The sequence below is a fragment of the Tachyglossus aculeatus genome, chromosome 11, assembly GCF_015852505.1.
Source record: "Tachyglossus aculeatus isolate mTacAcu1 chromosome 11, mTacAcu1.pri, whole genome shotgun sequence".
Classification (NCBI taxonomy): domain Eukaryota; kingdom Metazoa; phylum Chordata; class Mammalia; order Monotremata; family Tachyglossidae; genus Tachyglossus; species Tachyglossus aculeatus.
In genome coordinates, this window is record NC_052076.1 from 37,374,712 (window position 1) to 37,393,483 (window position 18,772).

General features: G+C 47.4%; 1 protein-coding gene and 1 non-coding gene across 3 annotated transcripts in view; one reads left to right on the plus strand and one right to left on the minus strand.

Moving 5' to 3' along the window:
• Positions 1–18,772, plus strand: part of LOC119934017 (zinc finger and SCAN domain-containing protein 29-like) — a 59,408-nt gene that overhangs the window by 16,338 nt on the left and 24,298 nt on the right. The window contains exons 6-8 of one of the 2 annotated variants that reach the window (XM_038753362.1): positions 6,314–6,394; positions 7,357–7,833; positions 10,335–11,172. In XM_038753362.1, the coding sequence (XP_038609290.1) occupies positions 6,314–6,394; positions 7,357–7,833; positions 10,335–11,172 (1,396 nt within the window). Of the gene's footprint in view, positions 1–6,313; positions 6,395–7,356; positions 7,834–10,334; positions 12,040–18,772 lie in introns of those variants that run through there. The other variant, XM_038753361.1, reaches the window with a different exon arrangement.
• LOC119935456 lies at positions 17,835–17,939 on the minus strand. Its single transcript, XR_005453338.1, has one exon. It is a non-coding gene; the product is annotated as a U6 spliceosomal RNA (small nuclear RNA).

Sequence of the window (18,772 nt, forward strand, 5' to 3'; positions counted from 1 at the left end):
GTTCCAAAGCCGCACGGGTGAAAGTCTCTCCCTCTGAGTGTTGTGAAAGGGGAAGTAATAAGCTTGGGAAAAAAGCAAGGCACCGGGAGGCAGAGCCCTAGTACCGCAATCCGGTTCCAAAGCCGCACGGGTAAAAATCTCTCCCTCTGAGTGTTGTGAAAGGGGAAGTAATAAGCTTGGGGAAAAAAGCAAGACACCGGGAGGCAGAGCCCTAGTACCGCAATCCGGTTCCAAAGCCGCACAGGTAAAAATCTCTCCCTCTGAGTGTTGTGAAAGGGGAAGTAATAAGCTTGGGGAAAAAAGCAAGACACCGGGAGGCAGAGCCCTAGTCCCGCAATCCGGTTCCAAAGCCGCACGGGTACAAATCTCTCCTTCTGAGTGTTGCGAAAGGGGAAGTCATAAGCTTGGGGAAAAAAGCAAGACACCGGGAGGCAGAGCCCTAGTACCGCAATCCGGTTCCAAAGCCGCACGGGTAAAAATCTCTCCCTCTGAGTGTTGTGAAAGGGGAAGTAATAAGCTCGGGGAAAAAAGCAAGGCACCGGGAGGCAGAGCCCTAGTACCGCAATCTGGTTCCAAAGCCGCACGGGTAAAAATCTCTCCCTCTGAATGTTGTGAAAGGGGAAGTAATAAGCTTGGGGAAAAAAGCAAGGCACCGGGAGGCAGAGCCCTAGTCCCGCAATCCGGTTCCAAAGCCGCACGGGTAAAAATCTCTCCCTCTGAGTGTTGTGAAAGGGGAAGTAATAAGCTCGGGGAAAAAAGCAAGGCACCGGGAGGCAGAGCCCTAGTACCGCAATCCGGTTCCAAAGCCGCACGGGTAAATATCTCTCCCTCTGAGTGTTGTGAAAGGGGAAGTAATAAGCTTGGGGAAAAAAGCAAGACACCAGGAGGCAGAGCCCTAGTACCGCAATCTGGTTCCAAAGCCGCACGGGTAAAAATCTCTCCCTCTGAGTGTTGTGAAAGGGGAAGTAATAAGCTCGGGGAAAAAAGCAAGGCACCGGGAGGCAGAGCCCTAGTACCGCAATCCGGTTCCAAAGCCGCACGGGTAAAAATCTCTCCCTCTGAATGTTGTGAAAGGGGAAGTAATAAGCTTGGGGAAAAAAGCAAGACACCGGGAGGCAGAGCCCTAGTCCCGCAATCCGGTTCCAAAGCCGCACGGGTAAAAATCTCTCCCTCTGAGTGTTGTGAAAGGGGAAGTAAGAAGCTTGGGGAAAAAAGCAAGGCACCGGGAGGCAGAGCCCTAGTCCCGCAATCCGGTTCCAAAGCCGCACGGGTGAAAATCTCTCCCTCTGAGTGTTGTGAAAGGGGAAGTAATAAGCTTGGGGAAAAAAGCAAGACACCGGGAGGCAGAGCCCTAGTACCGCAATCCGGTTCCAAAGCCGCACGGGTAAATATCTCTCCCTCTGAGTGTTGTGAAAGGGGCAGTAATAAGCTCGGGGAAAAAAGCAAGACACCGGGAGGCAGAGCCCTAGTACCGCAATCCGGTTCCAAAGCCGCACGGGTAAAAATCTCTCCCTCTGAGTGTTGTGAAAGGGGAAGTAATAAGCTTGGGGAAAAAAGCAAGACACCGGGAGGCAGAGCCCTAGTACCGCAATCCGGTTTCAAAGCCGCACGGGTAAAAATCTCTCCCTCTGAGTGTTGTGAAAGGGGAAGTAATAAGCTTGGGGAAAAAAGCAAGGCACCGGGAGGCAGAGCCCTAGTACCGCAATCCGGTTCCAAAGCCGCACGGGTAAAAATCTCTCCCTCTGAGTGTTGTGAAAGGGGAAGTAATAAGCTTGGGGAAAAAAGCAAGACACTGGGAGGCAGGAGGCCTCGTTTCAGTTCGGCCGGTGGCTGGTCTGATGTGGAAGGAAGTCACTTCCCACCTCCGGCCCTCGACTGTTCCGTTTGTAAGAGGAGCGTGACGATCCATCCTAAGATAAAAATATAAGAATTCCCCCTGTTAAGACAAGAAAACCACACAACACCCCAACCGCCCCCCAGTTCAAATGAACCAGTGAAACACGGACGTTTACACAACACCACTGTTTGAAGATCATGGGCAGTGAACTAAAATTTAAACAATCCTGGCCACGAGATCACTGAAAATACAGTTTATCAAAGATATGGTGGGGAATGTTGCCCTTATTTCAGGGAAGCGGCGGGCCTAGTGGAGAGAAAGCCGGCCTGAAAGACAGAGGACCTGGGTTCATTCATTCATTCATTCAGTCGTATTTATTGAGCACTTACTGTGTGCAGCGCACTGTACTAAGCGCTTGGGAAGTCCAAGTCGGCAGCATATAGAGACGGTCCCTACCCATCAACGGGCTCACAGTCTAGCAGGGGGAGAAAGACAACAAAACAAAACATGGAGACAGGTGTCAAAATCGTCAGAACAAATAGAATTAAAGCTAGATGCGCATCACTAACAAAATAAAAAGAATAGTAAATATGTATTAAACGTTTTCCAGTGGCTGTTAACACTGTCCAGATATTGCCTAACATAGTGCTGTGTTCTAGACGGTGAGCCCACTGTTGGGTAGGGACCATCTCTATATGTTACCAACCTGTACTTCCCAAGCGCCCAGTACAGTGCTCTGCACACGGTAAGCGCTCAATAAATACGGTTGAATGAATGAATGAATGATGCCCCAGCCAAGAGGAGAGCGTCTCGATTGTATTTTCAACACAGTCTTATAGATGTCTCTTAAATATCTGCTGCAGAAAGAAATATTTGATACCACCAGCATCTGAATCTTCCTTGTCCCGTAGCAGGGCGTTGGAGAATTTCATTGTTTGGAGAAGATCTTGTGGACAGATCATCATCAATCGTATTTATTGAGCGCTTACTATGTGCAGAGCACTGTACTAAGCGCTTGATAACCAGAAGCAGCGTGGCTCAGTGGAAAGAGCCCGGGCTTTGGAGTCCGAGGTCATGGGTTCAAATCCCGGCTCCCCCACTTGTCAGCTGGGTGACTTTGGGCAAGTCACTTCACTTCTCTGGGCCTCAGTTCCCTCATCGCTGTCCTTCTAATCCCCACTCCGTCACTTCCCTGCTGGGTGACCTTGGGCAAGTCACTTAACTTCCCTGCACCTCAGTCACAATTGAGGATTAAGGCTGTAAGTCCCGTGGGGGACAGGGACTGTGTCCAATCTTGTGTCTACCCCAGTGTTTAGTACAGTGCCTGGCACAAAGTAAGCACGTAACAAATACTTCCCAAGCAATAGTACAGTGCTCTGCACACAGTAAGTGCTCATTAAATTCATTCAATCATTCAATCATATTTATTGAGCGCTTACTGTGTGCAGAGCACTGTACTAAGCGCTTGGGAAGTCCAAGTCGGCAACATCTAGAGACGGTCCCTACCCAACAGCGGGCTCACAGTCTAGAAGGGGAGGACAGACAACGAAACAAAACATATTAACAAAATAAAATAAATAGAATATGTACAAGTAAAATAAATAGAGTAATAAATACGTACAAACATATATCCGTATATACAGGTGCTGTGGGGAGGGGAAGGAGGTAAGGCGAGGGGGATGGAAAGGGGGAACATATAGAGACGGTCCCTATCCAACAGCGGGCTCACAGTCTGGAAGGGGAAGACAGACAACAAAACAAAACCTATAAACAAAATAAAATAAATAGAATAAATATGTACAAGTAAAATAACTAGAGTGATAAATACGAACAAACATATATACATATATACAGGTACTGTGGGGAGGGGAAGGCGGAAAGACAGGGGGATGGGGAGAAAGTGGAACATTAGACTGTGAGCCCACTGTTGGGTAGGGACTGTCTCTATATGTTGCCGACTTGTACTTCCCAAGCGCTTAGTACAGTGCTCTGCACACAGTAAGCGCTCAATAAATGCGATTGATGATGATGATTCAGTTGTATTCATTCATTTATTTATTCATTCATTCATTATTTATTTATTTATTTATTTATTATTTTGTTTAGTTTTTATTTATTTATTTATTTATTGAGCACTTACAGTGTGCAGAGCACTGTACTAAGCGCTTGGGAAGTCCACGTTGGCAACATCTAGAGCCGGTCCCTACCCAACGGGAGGCTCACAGTCTAGAAGGGGAGGACAGAGAACAAAAGAAATTAACAAAATAAAATAAATAGAAGAGTAAATATGTAATATACGATCGAATGAGGGAATCCGATTGAATGAATGAATTAAATACGATTGAATGAATGAATTAAATACGATTGAATGAAATACCATTTTTTTAAATAAAGGGTGGGGAGCGGCGAATAAAGTCTAGACGTTACTGGGAGACCCTGAATGTGCGGCCACTCTGGCAGCGTGGTTATCCCAAATGCTAAATATTTCCAGACAGCAGCATAAATTTCCTGCTAGTCCTAAAACTGCTGCTTCTGCCTCTTTTACTTTGCTGTCGGTCCCTTCCCCACCCCGACACTTCTGGAATGAAAATCCCCCTCCCAAAGCCATCAGCCAGTTCCTTCCGGGATTGCGCTCTTGTGGGGAGGGTTTTAATCGGTGGTATCATCATCATCATCAATCGTATTTATTGAGCGCTTACTATGTGCAGAGCACTGTACTAAGCGCTTGGGAAGTACAAATTGGCAACATCTAGAGACAGTCCCTACCCAACAGTGGGCTCACAGTCTAAAAGGGGGAGACAGAGAACAAAAGCAAACATGCTAACAAAATAAAATAAATAGAATAGATATGTACAAGTAAAATAAATAGAGTAGTAAATATGTACAAACATATATACATATATATATATATATTTATTGAGCGCTTACCAGGTATCTTTTTGAGCTCGTACTGCGTGCGGAGCCCTCCTAAGTACCAGGGTGAGCGTAGGAGAAACCGCAGTGTCTGCCCTTAAGGAGCTTAAACCTAGCGAGGGATCTTAAACCCAACATGCCTTGTTGGATGCTTTCTGATCACTGGCACAGCCCCAGAACCAGCCTGGCCCTCCTGGATTAATTGTAAAGTGGAGTGAGTCACTTGCCTCAATCTTCTAGCCTGTGAGCCCACTGTTGGGTAGGGACTGTCTCTATGTGTCGCCAACTTGTTCTTCCCAAGCGTTTAGTACAGTACTCTGCACACAGTAAGCGCTCAATAAATACGATTGATTGAATCCACTTTCTTGGGCCCCCTTATTCCTCTCCTCCCCCTTGGCTTTCTGATCACCTCCAGGAGGCCTTCCCAGACTGAGCCCCTTCCTTCCTCTCCCCCTCCTCCCCCTCTCCATCCCCTCCATCTTACCTCCTTCCCTCCCCCACAGCACCTGTATATATGTATATATGTTTGTACATATTTATTACTCTATTTATTTATTTATTTATTTTACTTGTGCATATCTATTCTATTTATTTTATTTTGTTAGTATGTTTGGTTTTGTCTCCCCCTTTCAGACTGTGAGCCCACTGTTGGGTAGGGACTGTCTCTATATGTTGCCAATTTGTACTTCCCAAGCGCTTAGTACAGTGCTCTGCACACAGTAAGCGCTCAATAAATACGATTGATGATGATGATGATCACTGGAACAGGCCCAGAACCAGCCTGGCCCTCCTGGATTAACTGTAAAGTGGAGTGAGTCACTTGCCTCAATCTTCTAGACTGTGAGCCCACTGTTGGGTAGGGACTGTCTCTATGTGTCGCCAACTTGTACTTCCCAATCGCTTAGTACAGTGCTCTGCACACAGTAAGCGCTCAATCAATGCAATTGATTGATTGATTGATGGAATCCACTTTCTCTGACCCCCTTATTCCTCTCCTCCCCCTTGGCTTTCTGATCACTGGAACAGGTCCAGAACCAGCCTGGCCCTCCTGGATTAATTGTAAAGTGGAGTGAGTCACTTGCCTCAATCTTCTAGTCTGTGAGCCCACTGTTGGGTAGGGACTGTCTCTTTGTGTTGCCAACTTGTACTTCCCAAGCGCTTAGTACAGTGCTCTGCACACAGTAAGCGCTCAATCAATACAATTGATTGATTGATTGATTGAATCCACTGTCTCGGCCCCCTTATTCCTCTCCTCCCCCTTGGCCTGGATCACTCCTTTGAGGTAATCTGGCCACCAACCCCAGCTGTAGGGATGCAAGCTGGGAATGCCTAAGGGTGGTAGAGTGGGGGTCCGGCACAGGAAAGCCCCCACCCCCGGTGGGCACCGGGTCCGTCTATTTGGGCGAAGAATGAGGCTGCATCAAAATGTTGAAGAATCTACTTGCAACCAACACTGACTGATCCCACCCTGTCCTCTTTTTCACCCTCTGCTCCACTCTCCCCCTGCTCCCGTGCCCTAACCTCTCACGGCCTTCCCACCCTGTTCCGCTCTTCCCCTCGAAGGGACCCTGGAAGTCACCCGAGGGCCTGACCGGCCAACCGCGATGAACCTGGCTCCTCGGCAGCTGCACTATTGCAACGCAGGTAGGTTCTGATGAGCGAATCGTTCCTATAATAATAATAATAATGATGGCGTTGGTTAAGCGCTTACTAGGTGCCAAGCACTGTTCTAAGCGCCGGGGGAGGATACGGGGTGATCACGCTGTCCCACATGGGGCTCACAGTCTTAATCCCCATTTTACAGATGAGGGAACTGAGGCTCAGAGAAGCGAAGTGACCTGCCCAGGGTCACCCAGCAGACGTGGGGGAGCCGGGATTAGAACCCGTGACCTCTGACTCCCAAGCCCGGGCTCTTTCCACTGAGCCACGCTGCTTCTCCCTCTTTTAGACTGTGAGCCCACTGTTGGGTAGGGACTGTCTCTCTATGTTGCCAACTTGGACGTCCCAAGTGCTCTGCACACAGTAAGCGCTCAATACATACGATTGATTGATTGCTTCTCATCATCATCATCAATCGTATTTATTGAGCGCTTACTGTGTGCGGAGCACTGGACTAAGCGCTTGGGAAGTACAAATTGGCAACATCTAGAGACAGTCCCTACCCGACAGTGGGCTCACAGTCGAAAAGGGGGAGACAGAGAACAAAACCAAACGTACTAACAAAATAAAATAAAGAGAATAGGTATGTACAAGTAAAATAAATAAATAAATAAATAGAATAAATAAATAAATAGAATAAATAAATAGAATAAATAAATAAATAGAATAAATAAATATAATAAATAAATAAATAAATAGAATAAATAAATAAATAGAATAAATAAATATAATAAATAAATAAATAGAATAAATAAATCCCTCCGGTAGCTACGTTGGCTTTTACCGGGTTGAAAAGTTTCCAGGTTTGAAAGACTGAAGTGCGTGTTCCGTTGATTCCTCAGGAACTGGGAAACATAGGAGACGTGGCTTGGGAGTTGGGGAGGTGAAGTATCGAAGGCCTCCGTACCGTTGCTGACTTTTCCGCGTGACCTTCTCTCCCGTGGCAGGCGTGCACTGGGGCTACGAGGAAACCAAGACTTTCCTAGCCATTCTCCGCGAGTCCCGCTTCTACGAAAAGCTCCGCACGTGCCAACGCAACGGCCAGGTGTACGGGGCGGTGGCCCAGCGGCTGCGGGAGCGCGGCTTCCTCCGATCCCCGGAGCAGTGCCGGACCAAGTTGAAGAGCCTCCAGTCCAGCTACCGGAAAGTCAGGCGAGGCCACGTCCCGGAGCCCTGTGCCTTTTATAAAGAGATGGACGTCCTGTTGGGCTCTTGGGCTTCCGTCGCCGGCACCGATGTCCTCGGCAAGATGACGCCGGTCCCCGAGCGGGGGAGAGACGAGGCCGGGACCGGAGCGTGGACGCCCCGGGTGGCTGTGGAAGTGTCCTTGGCTGAGGATTCGGACGGGGATGAACTGGACGTCAAGGAACCGGTCCCTAAAGTTGACAGCTCTGAATCCCCTGTCCTATTCCAAACCCCCTCTGGTAAGACAAGTTAGCAAGTGTTCATTGAGCATCCTTAAGGGGCATAGCAACTAATCAGGAGCTTAGAGTTACAATTATTATTATTTTCTATATTTTATAATGTATTAATTATTGGTAACAATTACAGTGTCTATTAAGCACTTATTATGTCCCAGAGCATTATCCTAAGCACAGAGAAGCAGCGTGGCTCGGTGGAAAGAGCAGGGGCTTGGGAGCCAGAGGTCATGGGTTCGAACCCCGGCTCCACCACTTAGCTGTGTGACCTTGGGCAACTTCTCTGGGTCTCAGTTCCCTCATCTGTAAAATGGGGATCAAGACTGTGAGCCCCGCGTGGGACAACCCGATTACTTTGTATCCTCCAGGTGCTTAGAACAGTGCTTTTCACATAGTAAGCACTTAACAAATACCATCGTTAATACAAGACAGTCAGGTCAGACACAGGCCCTACCCCATATTTATTTTACTTGTACATATTTATTCTATTTATTTTATTCTGTTAATATGTTTGGTTTTGTTCTCTGTCTCCCCCTTCTAGACCGTGAGCCCACTGCTGGGTAGGGACCGTCTCTATATGTTGCCAACTTGGACTTCCCAAGCGCTTAGTCCAGTGCTCTGCACACAGTAAGCGCTCAATAAATACGATTGAATGAATGAATGAATATGAGCTCAGAGTGTGTAAATGGGAAGGAGAACAGGTATCGAATCTCCATTTGAATCTTGTGCCATGAGGCACAAGGCAGTTATGTGACTTGCCCAAGGTCACACAGCAGGCTAGTGGTGGAGCCAGGTCCTCTGACTTCCAGATGTGAAGTGAAGGGCAAAGAAAATCATTTGAATTAGAGCGTGCACAATGTTTTGGAGCTGGAAGAGCTGCCAAGAGATAAGAGTAGCCCTAGCACGAAGTGGCAGTCCCTGGGATGGGAGGAATAAGCCAATTTAAATGTTGCCGTGGAGAAGGAAGCACCTGGACTTGATGACTGATCTGTCGGGGATAGGAAGGTAAATTAAGATACTTTCCCTGAGATTCCAGGCATGGTGGGCAGAGTTCCAGGATGGAGCTGCCCAAAAGCCCAGACATAAAAAGGAGAGGCAGCGTGACTTAAGGTAGAGTTTGCCAAGGAAGCGGACTCGCATCTCTGGCACAACTCAGTCCTCCCGAACTTTAGGCTCCCCGAGCCTTGGCCCACGGTTTCATCATCAATCATCATCATTGAGCGCTTACTATGTGCAGAGCACTGTACTAAGCACTTGTGAAGTACAAATTGGCAACATATAGAGACAGTCATCATCGTCAATCGTATTTATTGAGCGCTTACTATGTGCAGAGCACTGTACTAAGCGCTTGGGAAGTACGAATTGGCAACATATAGAGACAGTCCCTACCCAACAGTGGGCTCACAGTCTAAAAGGGGGAGACAGAGAACAAAACCAAACATACTAACAAAATAAAATAAATAGAATAGATATGTACAAGTAAAATAAATAAATAAATAAATAGAGTAATAAATATGTACAAACATATATCCATATAGACAGGTGCTGTGGGGAAGGGAAGGAGGTAAGAAGGGGGGGGATGGAGAGGGGGACGAGGGGGAGAGGAAGGAAGGGGCTCAGTCTGGGAGTTTCCTCATCCATCCACAGTCGTAGGTGCTTTTGGAGGCAGAAAGATTAAGGGGACAATCCCCTCTAGACCGTAAGCTCACTGTGGGCAGGGAACGTGCATACCAACTCTGTTATATTATATAATAATGGTATTTATTAAGCGCTTACTATGTGCAAAGCACTGTTCTATATTATATGCTTCCAAGCGCTTAGTACAGTGCTCTTCAAACAGCACTCAATAAATACGATTGGTTGATTGAATCCCATGGCAGAGATTGAACTAGGGACTGTCTCTATATGTTGCCAACTTGTACTTCCCAAGCGCTTAGTACAGTGCTCTGCACACAGTAAGCGCTCAATAAAGACGATTGATTGATTGATTGATTGAAACCAGTAGAAGAGAATTGTAGTCCTTAGACCTCTAGTAAAGCCCCATTCATTCATGCATTCATTCAGTCGTATTTATTGAGCACTTACTGTGTGCAGAGCGCTGGACTAAGCGCTTGGGAAGTACAAGTTGGCAACATATAGAGACGGTCCCTACCCAAAAGTGGGCTCACAGTCTAGAAGTAGAGTGGTCCCAAGGATCACGCACTGAGGTGAGGACAAGCCCACTGTTGGGTAGGGACTGTCTCTATATGTTGCCAATTTGTACTTCCCAAGCGCCTAGTACAGTGCTCTGCACATAGTAAGCGCTCAATAAATACGATTGATGATGATGATCAGTGCTCTCTCGCTCTGGTCAGAGCCCAGGAGTGAGGGAGGAAACACGGAGGGGGCTCTCAGTTTTTCAACCAATTTACCAACTAATCGGTAGTTTGCTTTTCACCTTTTTTTCCGTTCTCCCGCGCCCGCTCCGCTCGTCATCAAAGGCAATGCGTTTTTCTGCCTCCTTTCAGATTTTCCTGTCAGGAGTGAAAAGAAAGGGAAGAATCCACAATGGGAAAGTTCAGAAGACGTGGGCTTGCCCAGGACACCGTCAGGAAGGCCTGGCGGGGAGCTGCGCCCAAGTCCTAATCTGAAAGGAGGAGGTGAGCGTGAGCGGCCATCCAGAAGGCAATGGGGAAATGTTCTTGGGGAGAGACAGAGGAAGCTGACTTTTCAGGAGAGAGATTCAAAGAGGGGGGGAGTTCAACAGAGACTCTCCATAGCGGCCAAGTCCTACAAGCGCCTCAGGGGTGGGAAAAGCGTCTTTCAGAACACCCACCTTTTACCCCGACCAAGCCACGACAAAGTCCCGAAATGCCGCGAATGCGGGAAAAGCTTCAGCCGGGGCTCCTACCTTGTTCGCCATCAGAGGATCCACACGGGAGAGAAACCTCACAAATGCCACGAGTGCGGGAAGGGTTTCAGCGAGCGTTCCAACCTCACGGCCCACCTGAGGACCCACACGGGAGAGAGGCCCTATAAGTGCGGCGAGTGCGGGAAAAGCTTTAACCAGAGCTCCAGCCTGATTGTACACCAGAGGACCCACACGGGAGAGAAGCCCTATAAGTGCGGCGAGTGCGGGAAACGTTTTAACAACAGCTCCCAGTTCAGTGCCCACCGGCGGGCCCACACGGGAGAGAGCCCCTACAAATGTGGTGAGTGTGGAAAAAGCTTCAGTAACAGCTCCCACTTTAATGCCCATTGGAGAATCCACACGGGAGAGAAACCCTATGAGTGTCCCCAGTGTGGGAAGAGCTTCACGAAGAGCTCGGCCCTGACTAGGCACCAGGGTGTCCACATGAGAGAAAAGCCTCTGTCTCAATCCAGGCTTAATTAGGCGGCAGACAGCCGTATCTTGTAAAATAACGAGGCTGGGAAAACCTCGCAATAAGTCCCGTCGGTTGCACTCGAGGTCCGGGCTCTCCACCCGGTTCTGGGAAGAGTTTCCTGTTGGAGCCAAAGCTAAACTCCCGGAGAAAAGCGAGGAAATGGATGTTAGGGGGCCCGGGTCCTCCTTCCGATTTGGCCTCCGATTCAGGGAATCCACTCCCGCCCCTCCGCAGCTCTCAGTTTCTCTTTCAGGTAAATGAGGGCGTATGATCCCTGCTGAGGTTTCCACAGCTGTGTTTCCGTGGCTGGGATGACCGATCTGAGCATCACTGAGTGTGTTCGGACCACACAGGAAAAGCGTGTAAGGGGTTTGGGGATGAGCGGTCTGAGGTCCTCATGTAGAGGTGGAAAATGCAGACCGATATCTTCTGGCGCTATCTGGCCATGACAGAGCGGGTTTTTACCGAACCGATAATTCGCTTCGGGGCCACTGTTTGGTTCTGCCGTTTTGGGAAACAAAGTAATCCATGAGCATTTGTAAACTATGCATTAGTTCAAACCCAACAAAGTATCCGAAACCAACCTGGCCTGTTAAGGGGAAGTTTACTTCCGTTGGGATGCGCCCTGATATTGTTTCCCTGATTTAGACCTCACCTTAGAGCAAAAGTCCTTTGGTTTTATCCTTTCGATTTCTGAATAAGGTAGAATTTAGCATCTCCCACCCTTGGTTCCAGACTGGTGGGATTTTAGAATGAACTCGTAACCTTTACTACCAGTGACCTGCATATAATGTGCAACAACCCTAAAATATTGTTACTCTGACCAAAATAAAAGTGTTCATTCCCACCTAATCTATCGTGTCTAGTTTTCTTGAGTCTGGACCATTCATTCATTCATTCATTCATGCATTCGTATTTATTGAGCGCTTACTGTGTGCAGAGCACTGTACTAAGCACTTGGGAAGTACAAGTTGGCACCATATAGAGACGGTCGCTACCCAACAGCGGGCTCACAGTCTAGAAGGGGGAGACAGACAACAAAACATATTAACAAAATAAATAGAATAAATATGTACAAGTAAAATAAATAAGTAAATAGAGTAATAAATATGTACAAACATACATACATATATACCAGAGTTCCCAGGATGAAGAGAAGACAGCCGGAGTGACTTGATCACTCTATTACTCTATTTATTTTATTACTCTATTTATTTATTTTACTTGTACATATATATTCTATTTATTTTATTTTGTTAATATGTTTGGTTTTGTTCTCTGTCTCCCCCTTCTAGACTGTGAGCCCACTGTTGGGTAGGGACCGTCTCTATATGTTGCCAACTTGTACTTCCCAAGCACTTAGTCCAGTGCTCTGCACACAGTAAGCGCTCAATAAATACGATTGATTGATTGATTGATTACTCTATTTATTTTACTTGTACATATCTGTTCTATTTATTTTATTTTGTTAATATGTTTGGTTTTGTTCTCTGTCTCCCCCTTCTAGACTGTGCGCCCACTGTTGGGTAGGGACCGTCTCTATATGTTGCCAACTTGTACTTCCCAAGCGCTTAGTCCAGTGCTCTGCACACAGTAAGCGCTCAATAAATACAATTGATTGATTGATTACTCTATTTTACTTGTACATATTTGTTCTATTTATTTTATTTTGTTAATATGTTTGGTTTTGTTCTCTGTCTCCCCCTTCTAGCCCACTGTTGGGTAGGGACCGTCTCTATATGTTGCCAACTTGTACTTCCCAAGCGCTTAGTCCAGTGCTCTGCACACAGGAAGCGCTCAATAAATACGATTGATTGATTATTCTATTTTACTTGTACATATCTGTTCTATTTATTTTATTTTGTTAGTATGTTTGGTTTTGTTCTCTGTCTCCCCCTTCTAAACTGTGAGCCCACTGTTAGGTAGGGACCGTCTCTAGATGTTGCCAACTTGTACTTCCCAAGCACTTAGTCCAGTGCTCTGCACACAGTAAGTGCTCAATAAATACAATTGATTGATTGATTACTCTATTTATTTTACTTGTACATATTTGTTCTATTTATTTTATTTTGTTAATATGTTTGGTTTTGTTCTCTGTCTCCCCCTTCTAGACTGTGAGCCCACTGTTGGGTAGGGACCATCTCTAGATGTTGCCAACTTGGACTTTCCAAGCGCTTAGTCCAGTGCTCTGCACACAGTAAGCGCTCAATAAATACGACTGATTGATTGATTGATTGATCAGGATCAAAAGGAATAGCCACCGTCAGTTTACTTCCCAAGCGCTTAGTCCAGTGCTCTGCACACAGTAAGCGCTCAATAAATACGACGTTGATTGATTGATTGATCAGGATCTAAAGGAAAGGCCACCGTCAGTTTGAGGCAGAGGAGTTTCCTCGTGGCAATGAGTTAAGGTCTTGAAGAGTGGAATGAGGAGCTTGGGCAAGAAGATCCAGGGAAAATGGGAATCAGGACATCAGGCTGGGGTTGGAGAAGAAAGGGGATGGTGGGCTTCAGAGCGTGGAGGGAGACAGGCATGGAGATCATGGTCACGTTGAGGATGTGAGGGTGGAAGAGGAGCGTGGAGAGGAACATTGGGTCCCATCATCAGACTGATCACCTCCCCGATGAGTGGTCGAGCGTAGTTCTAGCTCCGTGAGTTCATTAAAGCAACGTTTAAGGCATAGCGGCGAGGTGCCACACCAGCACCCTGACTTCGGAATCAGAAGTGCCGGGGGAGGTAGAAAAGAATCAAATCCGACACAGTCTTCGTCTCACATGGGGCTCACAGTCTAAGCAGGAGTCGTCACAGGTATTCAATCCCCATTTTGGAGATAAGGAAAGTTAAGTGATTTGCCCGAGGTCACCCAGCAGACACGTGAGGCCAGAAACCCTGATTTCCCAGGCCTGTGCTCTTTCTTGCTAGACCGTGCTGATTCTCGGTGTCATTAAACTGGGCTAATGAGGCTTGGGACCCCAAGCAAAGGTTATAGGCTTAGTGGGAGTACCTGAGATCTTTGGAAACAGTTTGTCAAGCTGCAGGCGCTCTGGGGTGATCAACCAACAAAAGAATAATAATAATGGCATTTATTAAGCGCTTACTATGTGCAAAGCACTGTTCTTAGCGCTGGGGAGGTTATAAGGTTAGAACAGTGCTTTGCACATAGTAAGCGCTTAATAAATGCCATCATTATTATTATTATAAGGTGATCAGGTTGTCCCACGGGGGGGGGGGGGGGGGCCTCACAGTCTTAATCCCCATTTTCCAGAAGAGGGAACTGAGGCACCAATGCCCAGGGGAGGCCTGGGACAAGAGGGAGCTGGAGCTGCTTATGCCAGAGACGGAGATGCTCCCAGAAGAGGGAGGAGACTGAATTCATTCATTCATTCAATCATATTTAGTGAGCGCTTACTGTGCGCAGAGCACTGGACTAAGCGCTTGGGAAGTACAAGTTAGCAACATCTAGAGACGGTCCCGACCCGCCAACGGGCTCACAGTTTAGAAGGGGAAGACAGATGACAAAACAAAACATGGAGACACATGTCACCACCAGAATAAATAGAATTATATTAATTCATTAAATTGTATTTATTGAGTGCTTACTGTGTGCAGAGCACTGGACTAAGGGCTTGGGAAGTCCAAGTCGGCAACAGACAGAGACGGACCCTGTCCAACAACGGGCTCAAAGTCTAGAAGGGGGAGACGGACAACAAAACAAAACATATTAACAAAATACAACTGTACTAAGAGCACTGTACTAAGCACAGAGCACTGTACTAAGTGCTTGGGAAGTACAAGTCGGCAACATATAGAGACGGTCCCTACCCAACAATGGGCTCACAGTCTAGAAGGGCGAGACGGACAACAAAACAAAACATATTAACAAAATAAAACTGTACTAAGAGCACTGTACTAAGCACAGAGCACTGTACTAAGCACTTGGAATGAATGGACGGATGAATGAATGAAATGGATGAATGAATTGATGGATGGATGAATGAATGGATGGATGAATGAATGAATGGATGGATGAATGAATGGATGGATGAATGAATGAAATGGATGAATAATAATAATAATAATGATGGCATTTGTTAAGTGCTTACTATGTGCAAAGCACTGTACTAAGCACTGGGGAGGATATAAGGTGATCAGGTTGTCCCATGTCGGGTTCACAATCTTAATCTCCATTTTACAGATGAGGTAACTGAGGCTCAGAGAAGTTAAGTGACTTGCCCAAGGTCACACAGCAGACATGTGGTGGAGCTGGGATTCGAACTCATGACCTCTGACTCCAAAGCCCGGGCTCCTTTCATTGAGCTAGGCTGCTTCCCTGAATGAATGGATGAGTGGATGGATGAATGAGTGGATGGATGGATTAAGGAATGAATGGATGAGTGGATGGATGAATGAGTGGATGGATGGATTAAGGAATGAATGAATGAGTGGATGAATGAATGGATGGATTAAGGAATGAATGAATGAGTGGATGAATGAATGGATGGATTAAGGAATGAATGAATGAGTGGATGAATGAGTGGATGAATGAATGTGTGAATGAGTGGATGAGTAGAGGAATGAATGAGTGGATGAATACATGAATGAATGGATGGATGAATGAGTGGATGGGTGAATGAATGGATGAATGAATGAATGAGTGGATGGATGAGGGATGAATGAATGGAAGAGTGGATGAATGAATGCGTGGATGAATGCGTGGATGAATGAATGAATGAATGAATGGGTGAATGAATGAATGAATGAATGAGTGGATGGATGAGGGATGAATGAATGGATGAGGGATGAATGAATGGAAGAGTGGATGAATGAATGAGTGGATGAATGAGTGGATGGATGAGTGGATGAATGAATGAATGAGTGGATGGATGAGTGGATGAATAAATGAATGAATGGAAGAGTGGATGAGTGGATGAATGAATGGAGGAGTGGATGAGTGGATGAATGAATGAAGGAGTGGATGAATGAATGAACGGATGGATGAGTGGATGAATGAATGAGAGTGAACGAATCGAAGAGTGGATGAGTGGATGAATGAATGAAGGAGTGGATGAATGAATGAATGGATGAACGAACGAAGGAACGAACGAATGAACGGGCGCTGAGTCCGCGCGGCGCGGCCGCAGCAGGGGCAGGCCCCGAGGCCTACAACTCCCAGAGAGCCTTGCGCCGGAGGGCGAGCCCCGTGGGCCTCCAGCCAATGGCAGGAAGGGATTTCCCCGGCCGGGGCAGGTGCGGCCAATCAGAGAGAGGGGCGGGGCCTCGGGGCGAGCAGGCCCAGCGGCGGCGGCGGCGGCGGAGGCGGCGCGTGAGGTGAGTGAGGCGCTCGGGCCTAGGCAGGCTGCCACCCCTCACACCCCTGTTTATTCCCTTTTTCTCCCCCTTTTTTTCCCCTCTTTTTCCCCTTTTTTTCCCCATTCCTCCTTCCTAACCGACCGCCAGACCTCCTCTTCAGCCCTGGGCACTTAATAAGCGCCTAACCAACGCCATCATTACCATTATTCCCCCAGGGGAAGGGGCTCGCTTGGGTCATCCAGTCCGTCGTCTTTATTGAGCGCCTCCTGTGTGCAGGGCGCTGGACTAAGCGCTTGGGAACTACAAGGCATTCATTCAATCGTAATGATAATAATAATAATATTTAGATTGTGAGCCCACTGTTGGGTAGGGACCGTCTCTAGATGTTGCCAACTTGGACTTCCCAAGCGCTTAGTCCAGTGCTCTGCACACGGTAAGCGCTCAATAAATACGATTGATTGATTGTTGGGTAGGGGCCGTCTCTAGATGTTGCCAACTTGGGCTTCCCAAGCGCTTAGTCCAGTGCTCTGCACACAGTAAGCGCTCAATAAATACGATTGATTGATTGATAATAATAAATGGCATTTGTTAAGTGCTTACTATGTGCCAAGCACTGTTCTAAGCTCTGGGGAGGGTACAGGGTGATCAGGTTGTCCCACGGGGGGCTCACAGTCTTCATCCCCATTTTCCAGATGAGGGAACTGAGGCCCAGTGAAGTGACATGCCCAAGATCACACAGCAGACATGTGGCGGAGTCGGGATTCGAACCCATGACCTCTGACTCCAAAGCCCGGGCTCTTTCCGCTGAGCCACGCTGCTTCTCTATTTAATCGTGTTTTGTTATCTATAAATAATCGTATTTATTGAGCGCTTACTGTGTGCAGAGCACCGGACTAAGCGCTTGGGAAGTCCAAGTTGGCAACATAGAGAGACGGCCCCTATCAATCAGTGGGCTCACAGTCGAGAAGGGGGAGACAGATGACAAAAGAAAATATATTATTCATTCATTCATTCAGTTGTCTTTATTGAGCACTTACTGTGTGCAGAGCACTGGACTAAGCGCTTGGAAGTCCAAGTTGGCAACATCTAGAGACGGCCCCTACCCAACAGCGGGCTCACAGTCGAGAAGGGGGAGACAGACGACAAAATAAAACATATTATTCATTCATTCAATCATCTTTATTGAGCGCTTACTGTGTGCAGAGCGCTGGACTAAGCGCTTGGGAAGTCCATATAGAGCCAGTCCCTACCCAACAGCGGGCTCACAGTCTAGAAGGGGGAGACAGAGAATAAAACATATTAACAAAATCAAATAAATACAATAAACATGTAAAAATATGGAACGCATCACGAATTTGCGTGTCATCCTTGCACAGGGGCCATGCTAATCTTCTCTGTATTGTTCGTGTTTTCTCGTCTGTCTCCCCCTTCCAGACTGCGAGCCTGTTGGTGGGGAAGGACCAGCTCTATCTGTTGCCGACTTGTAGTTCCCAAGCGCTTAGTCCAGTGTCTGCACACAGGAAGCGCTCAGTAAATAGGATTGAATGAATGAATAGACCGGGAGCCCCTTGTTGGGGAAGGACCGGCTCTATCTGTTGCCGACTTGGACTTCCCAAGCGCTTAGTCCAGTGTCTGCACACAGGAAGCGCTCAATAAATACGATTGAATGAATGGACTGGGAGCCCCTTGTTGGGGAAGGACCGGCTCTGTCTGTTGCCAACTTGGACTTCCCAAACGCTTAGGATAATGCTCCGCACACAGTAAGCGCTCAATAAATACGATTGAATGAATGAATAGATTGGGAGCCCGTTGTTGGGGAAGGACCGGCTCTATCTGTTGCCAACTTGGACTTCCCAAGCGCTTAGGACAGTGCTCCGCACACAGTAAGTGCTCAATAAATACGATTGAATGAATGAATGGATTGGGAGCCCGTTGTTGGGGAAGGACCGGCTCTATCTGTTGCCAGCTTGGACCGCCCAAGCGCTTAGGATAGTGCTCCGCACACAGTAAGCGCTCAATAAATACGATTGAATGAATGAATGAATGACAGGTGCCCACGCCTCAGCAGGGCCCACCAGGGTCAGGACCCCGACACCCCCCTTCTAGCCCAGGAGCCCGTTGGGGGGGAGGGACCGGCTCCCTCTGTCATCATTCCATCGTACTTATTGAGCGCTTCCTGTGTGCGGAGCACTGTACTAAGCGCTTGGGCAGTGCAAGTCGGCAACAGGTAGAGCCGGTCCTTCCCCAACACAGGCTCCCAATCTATTCA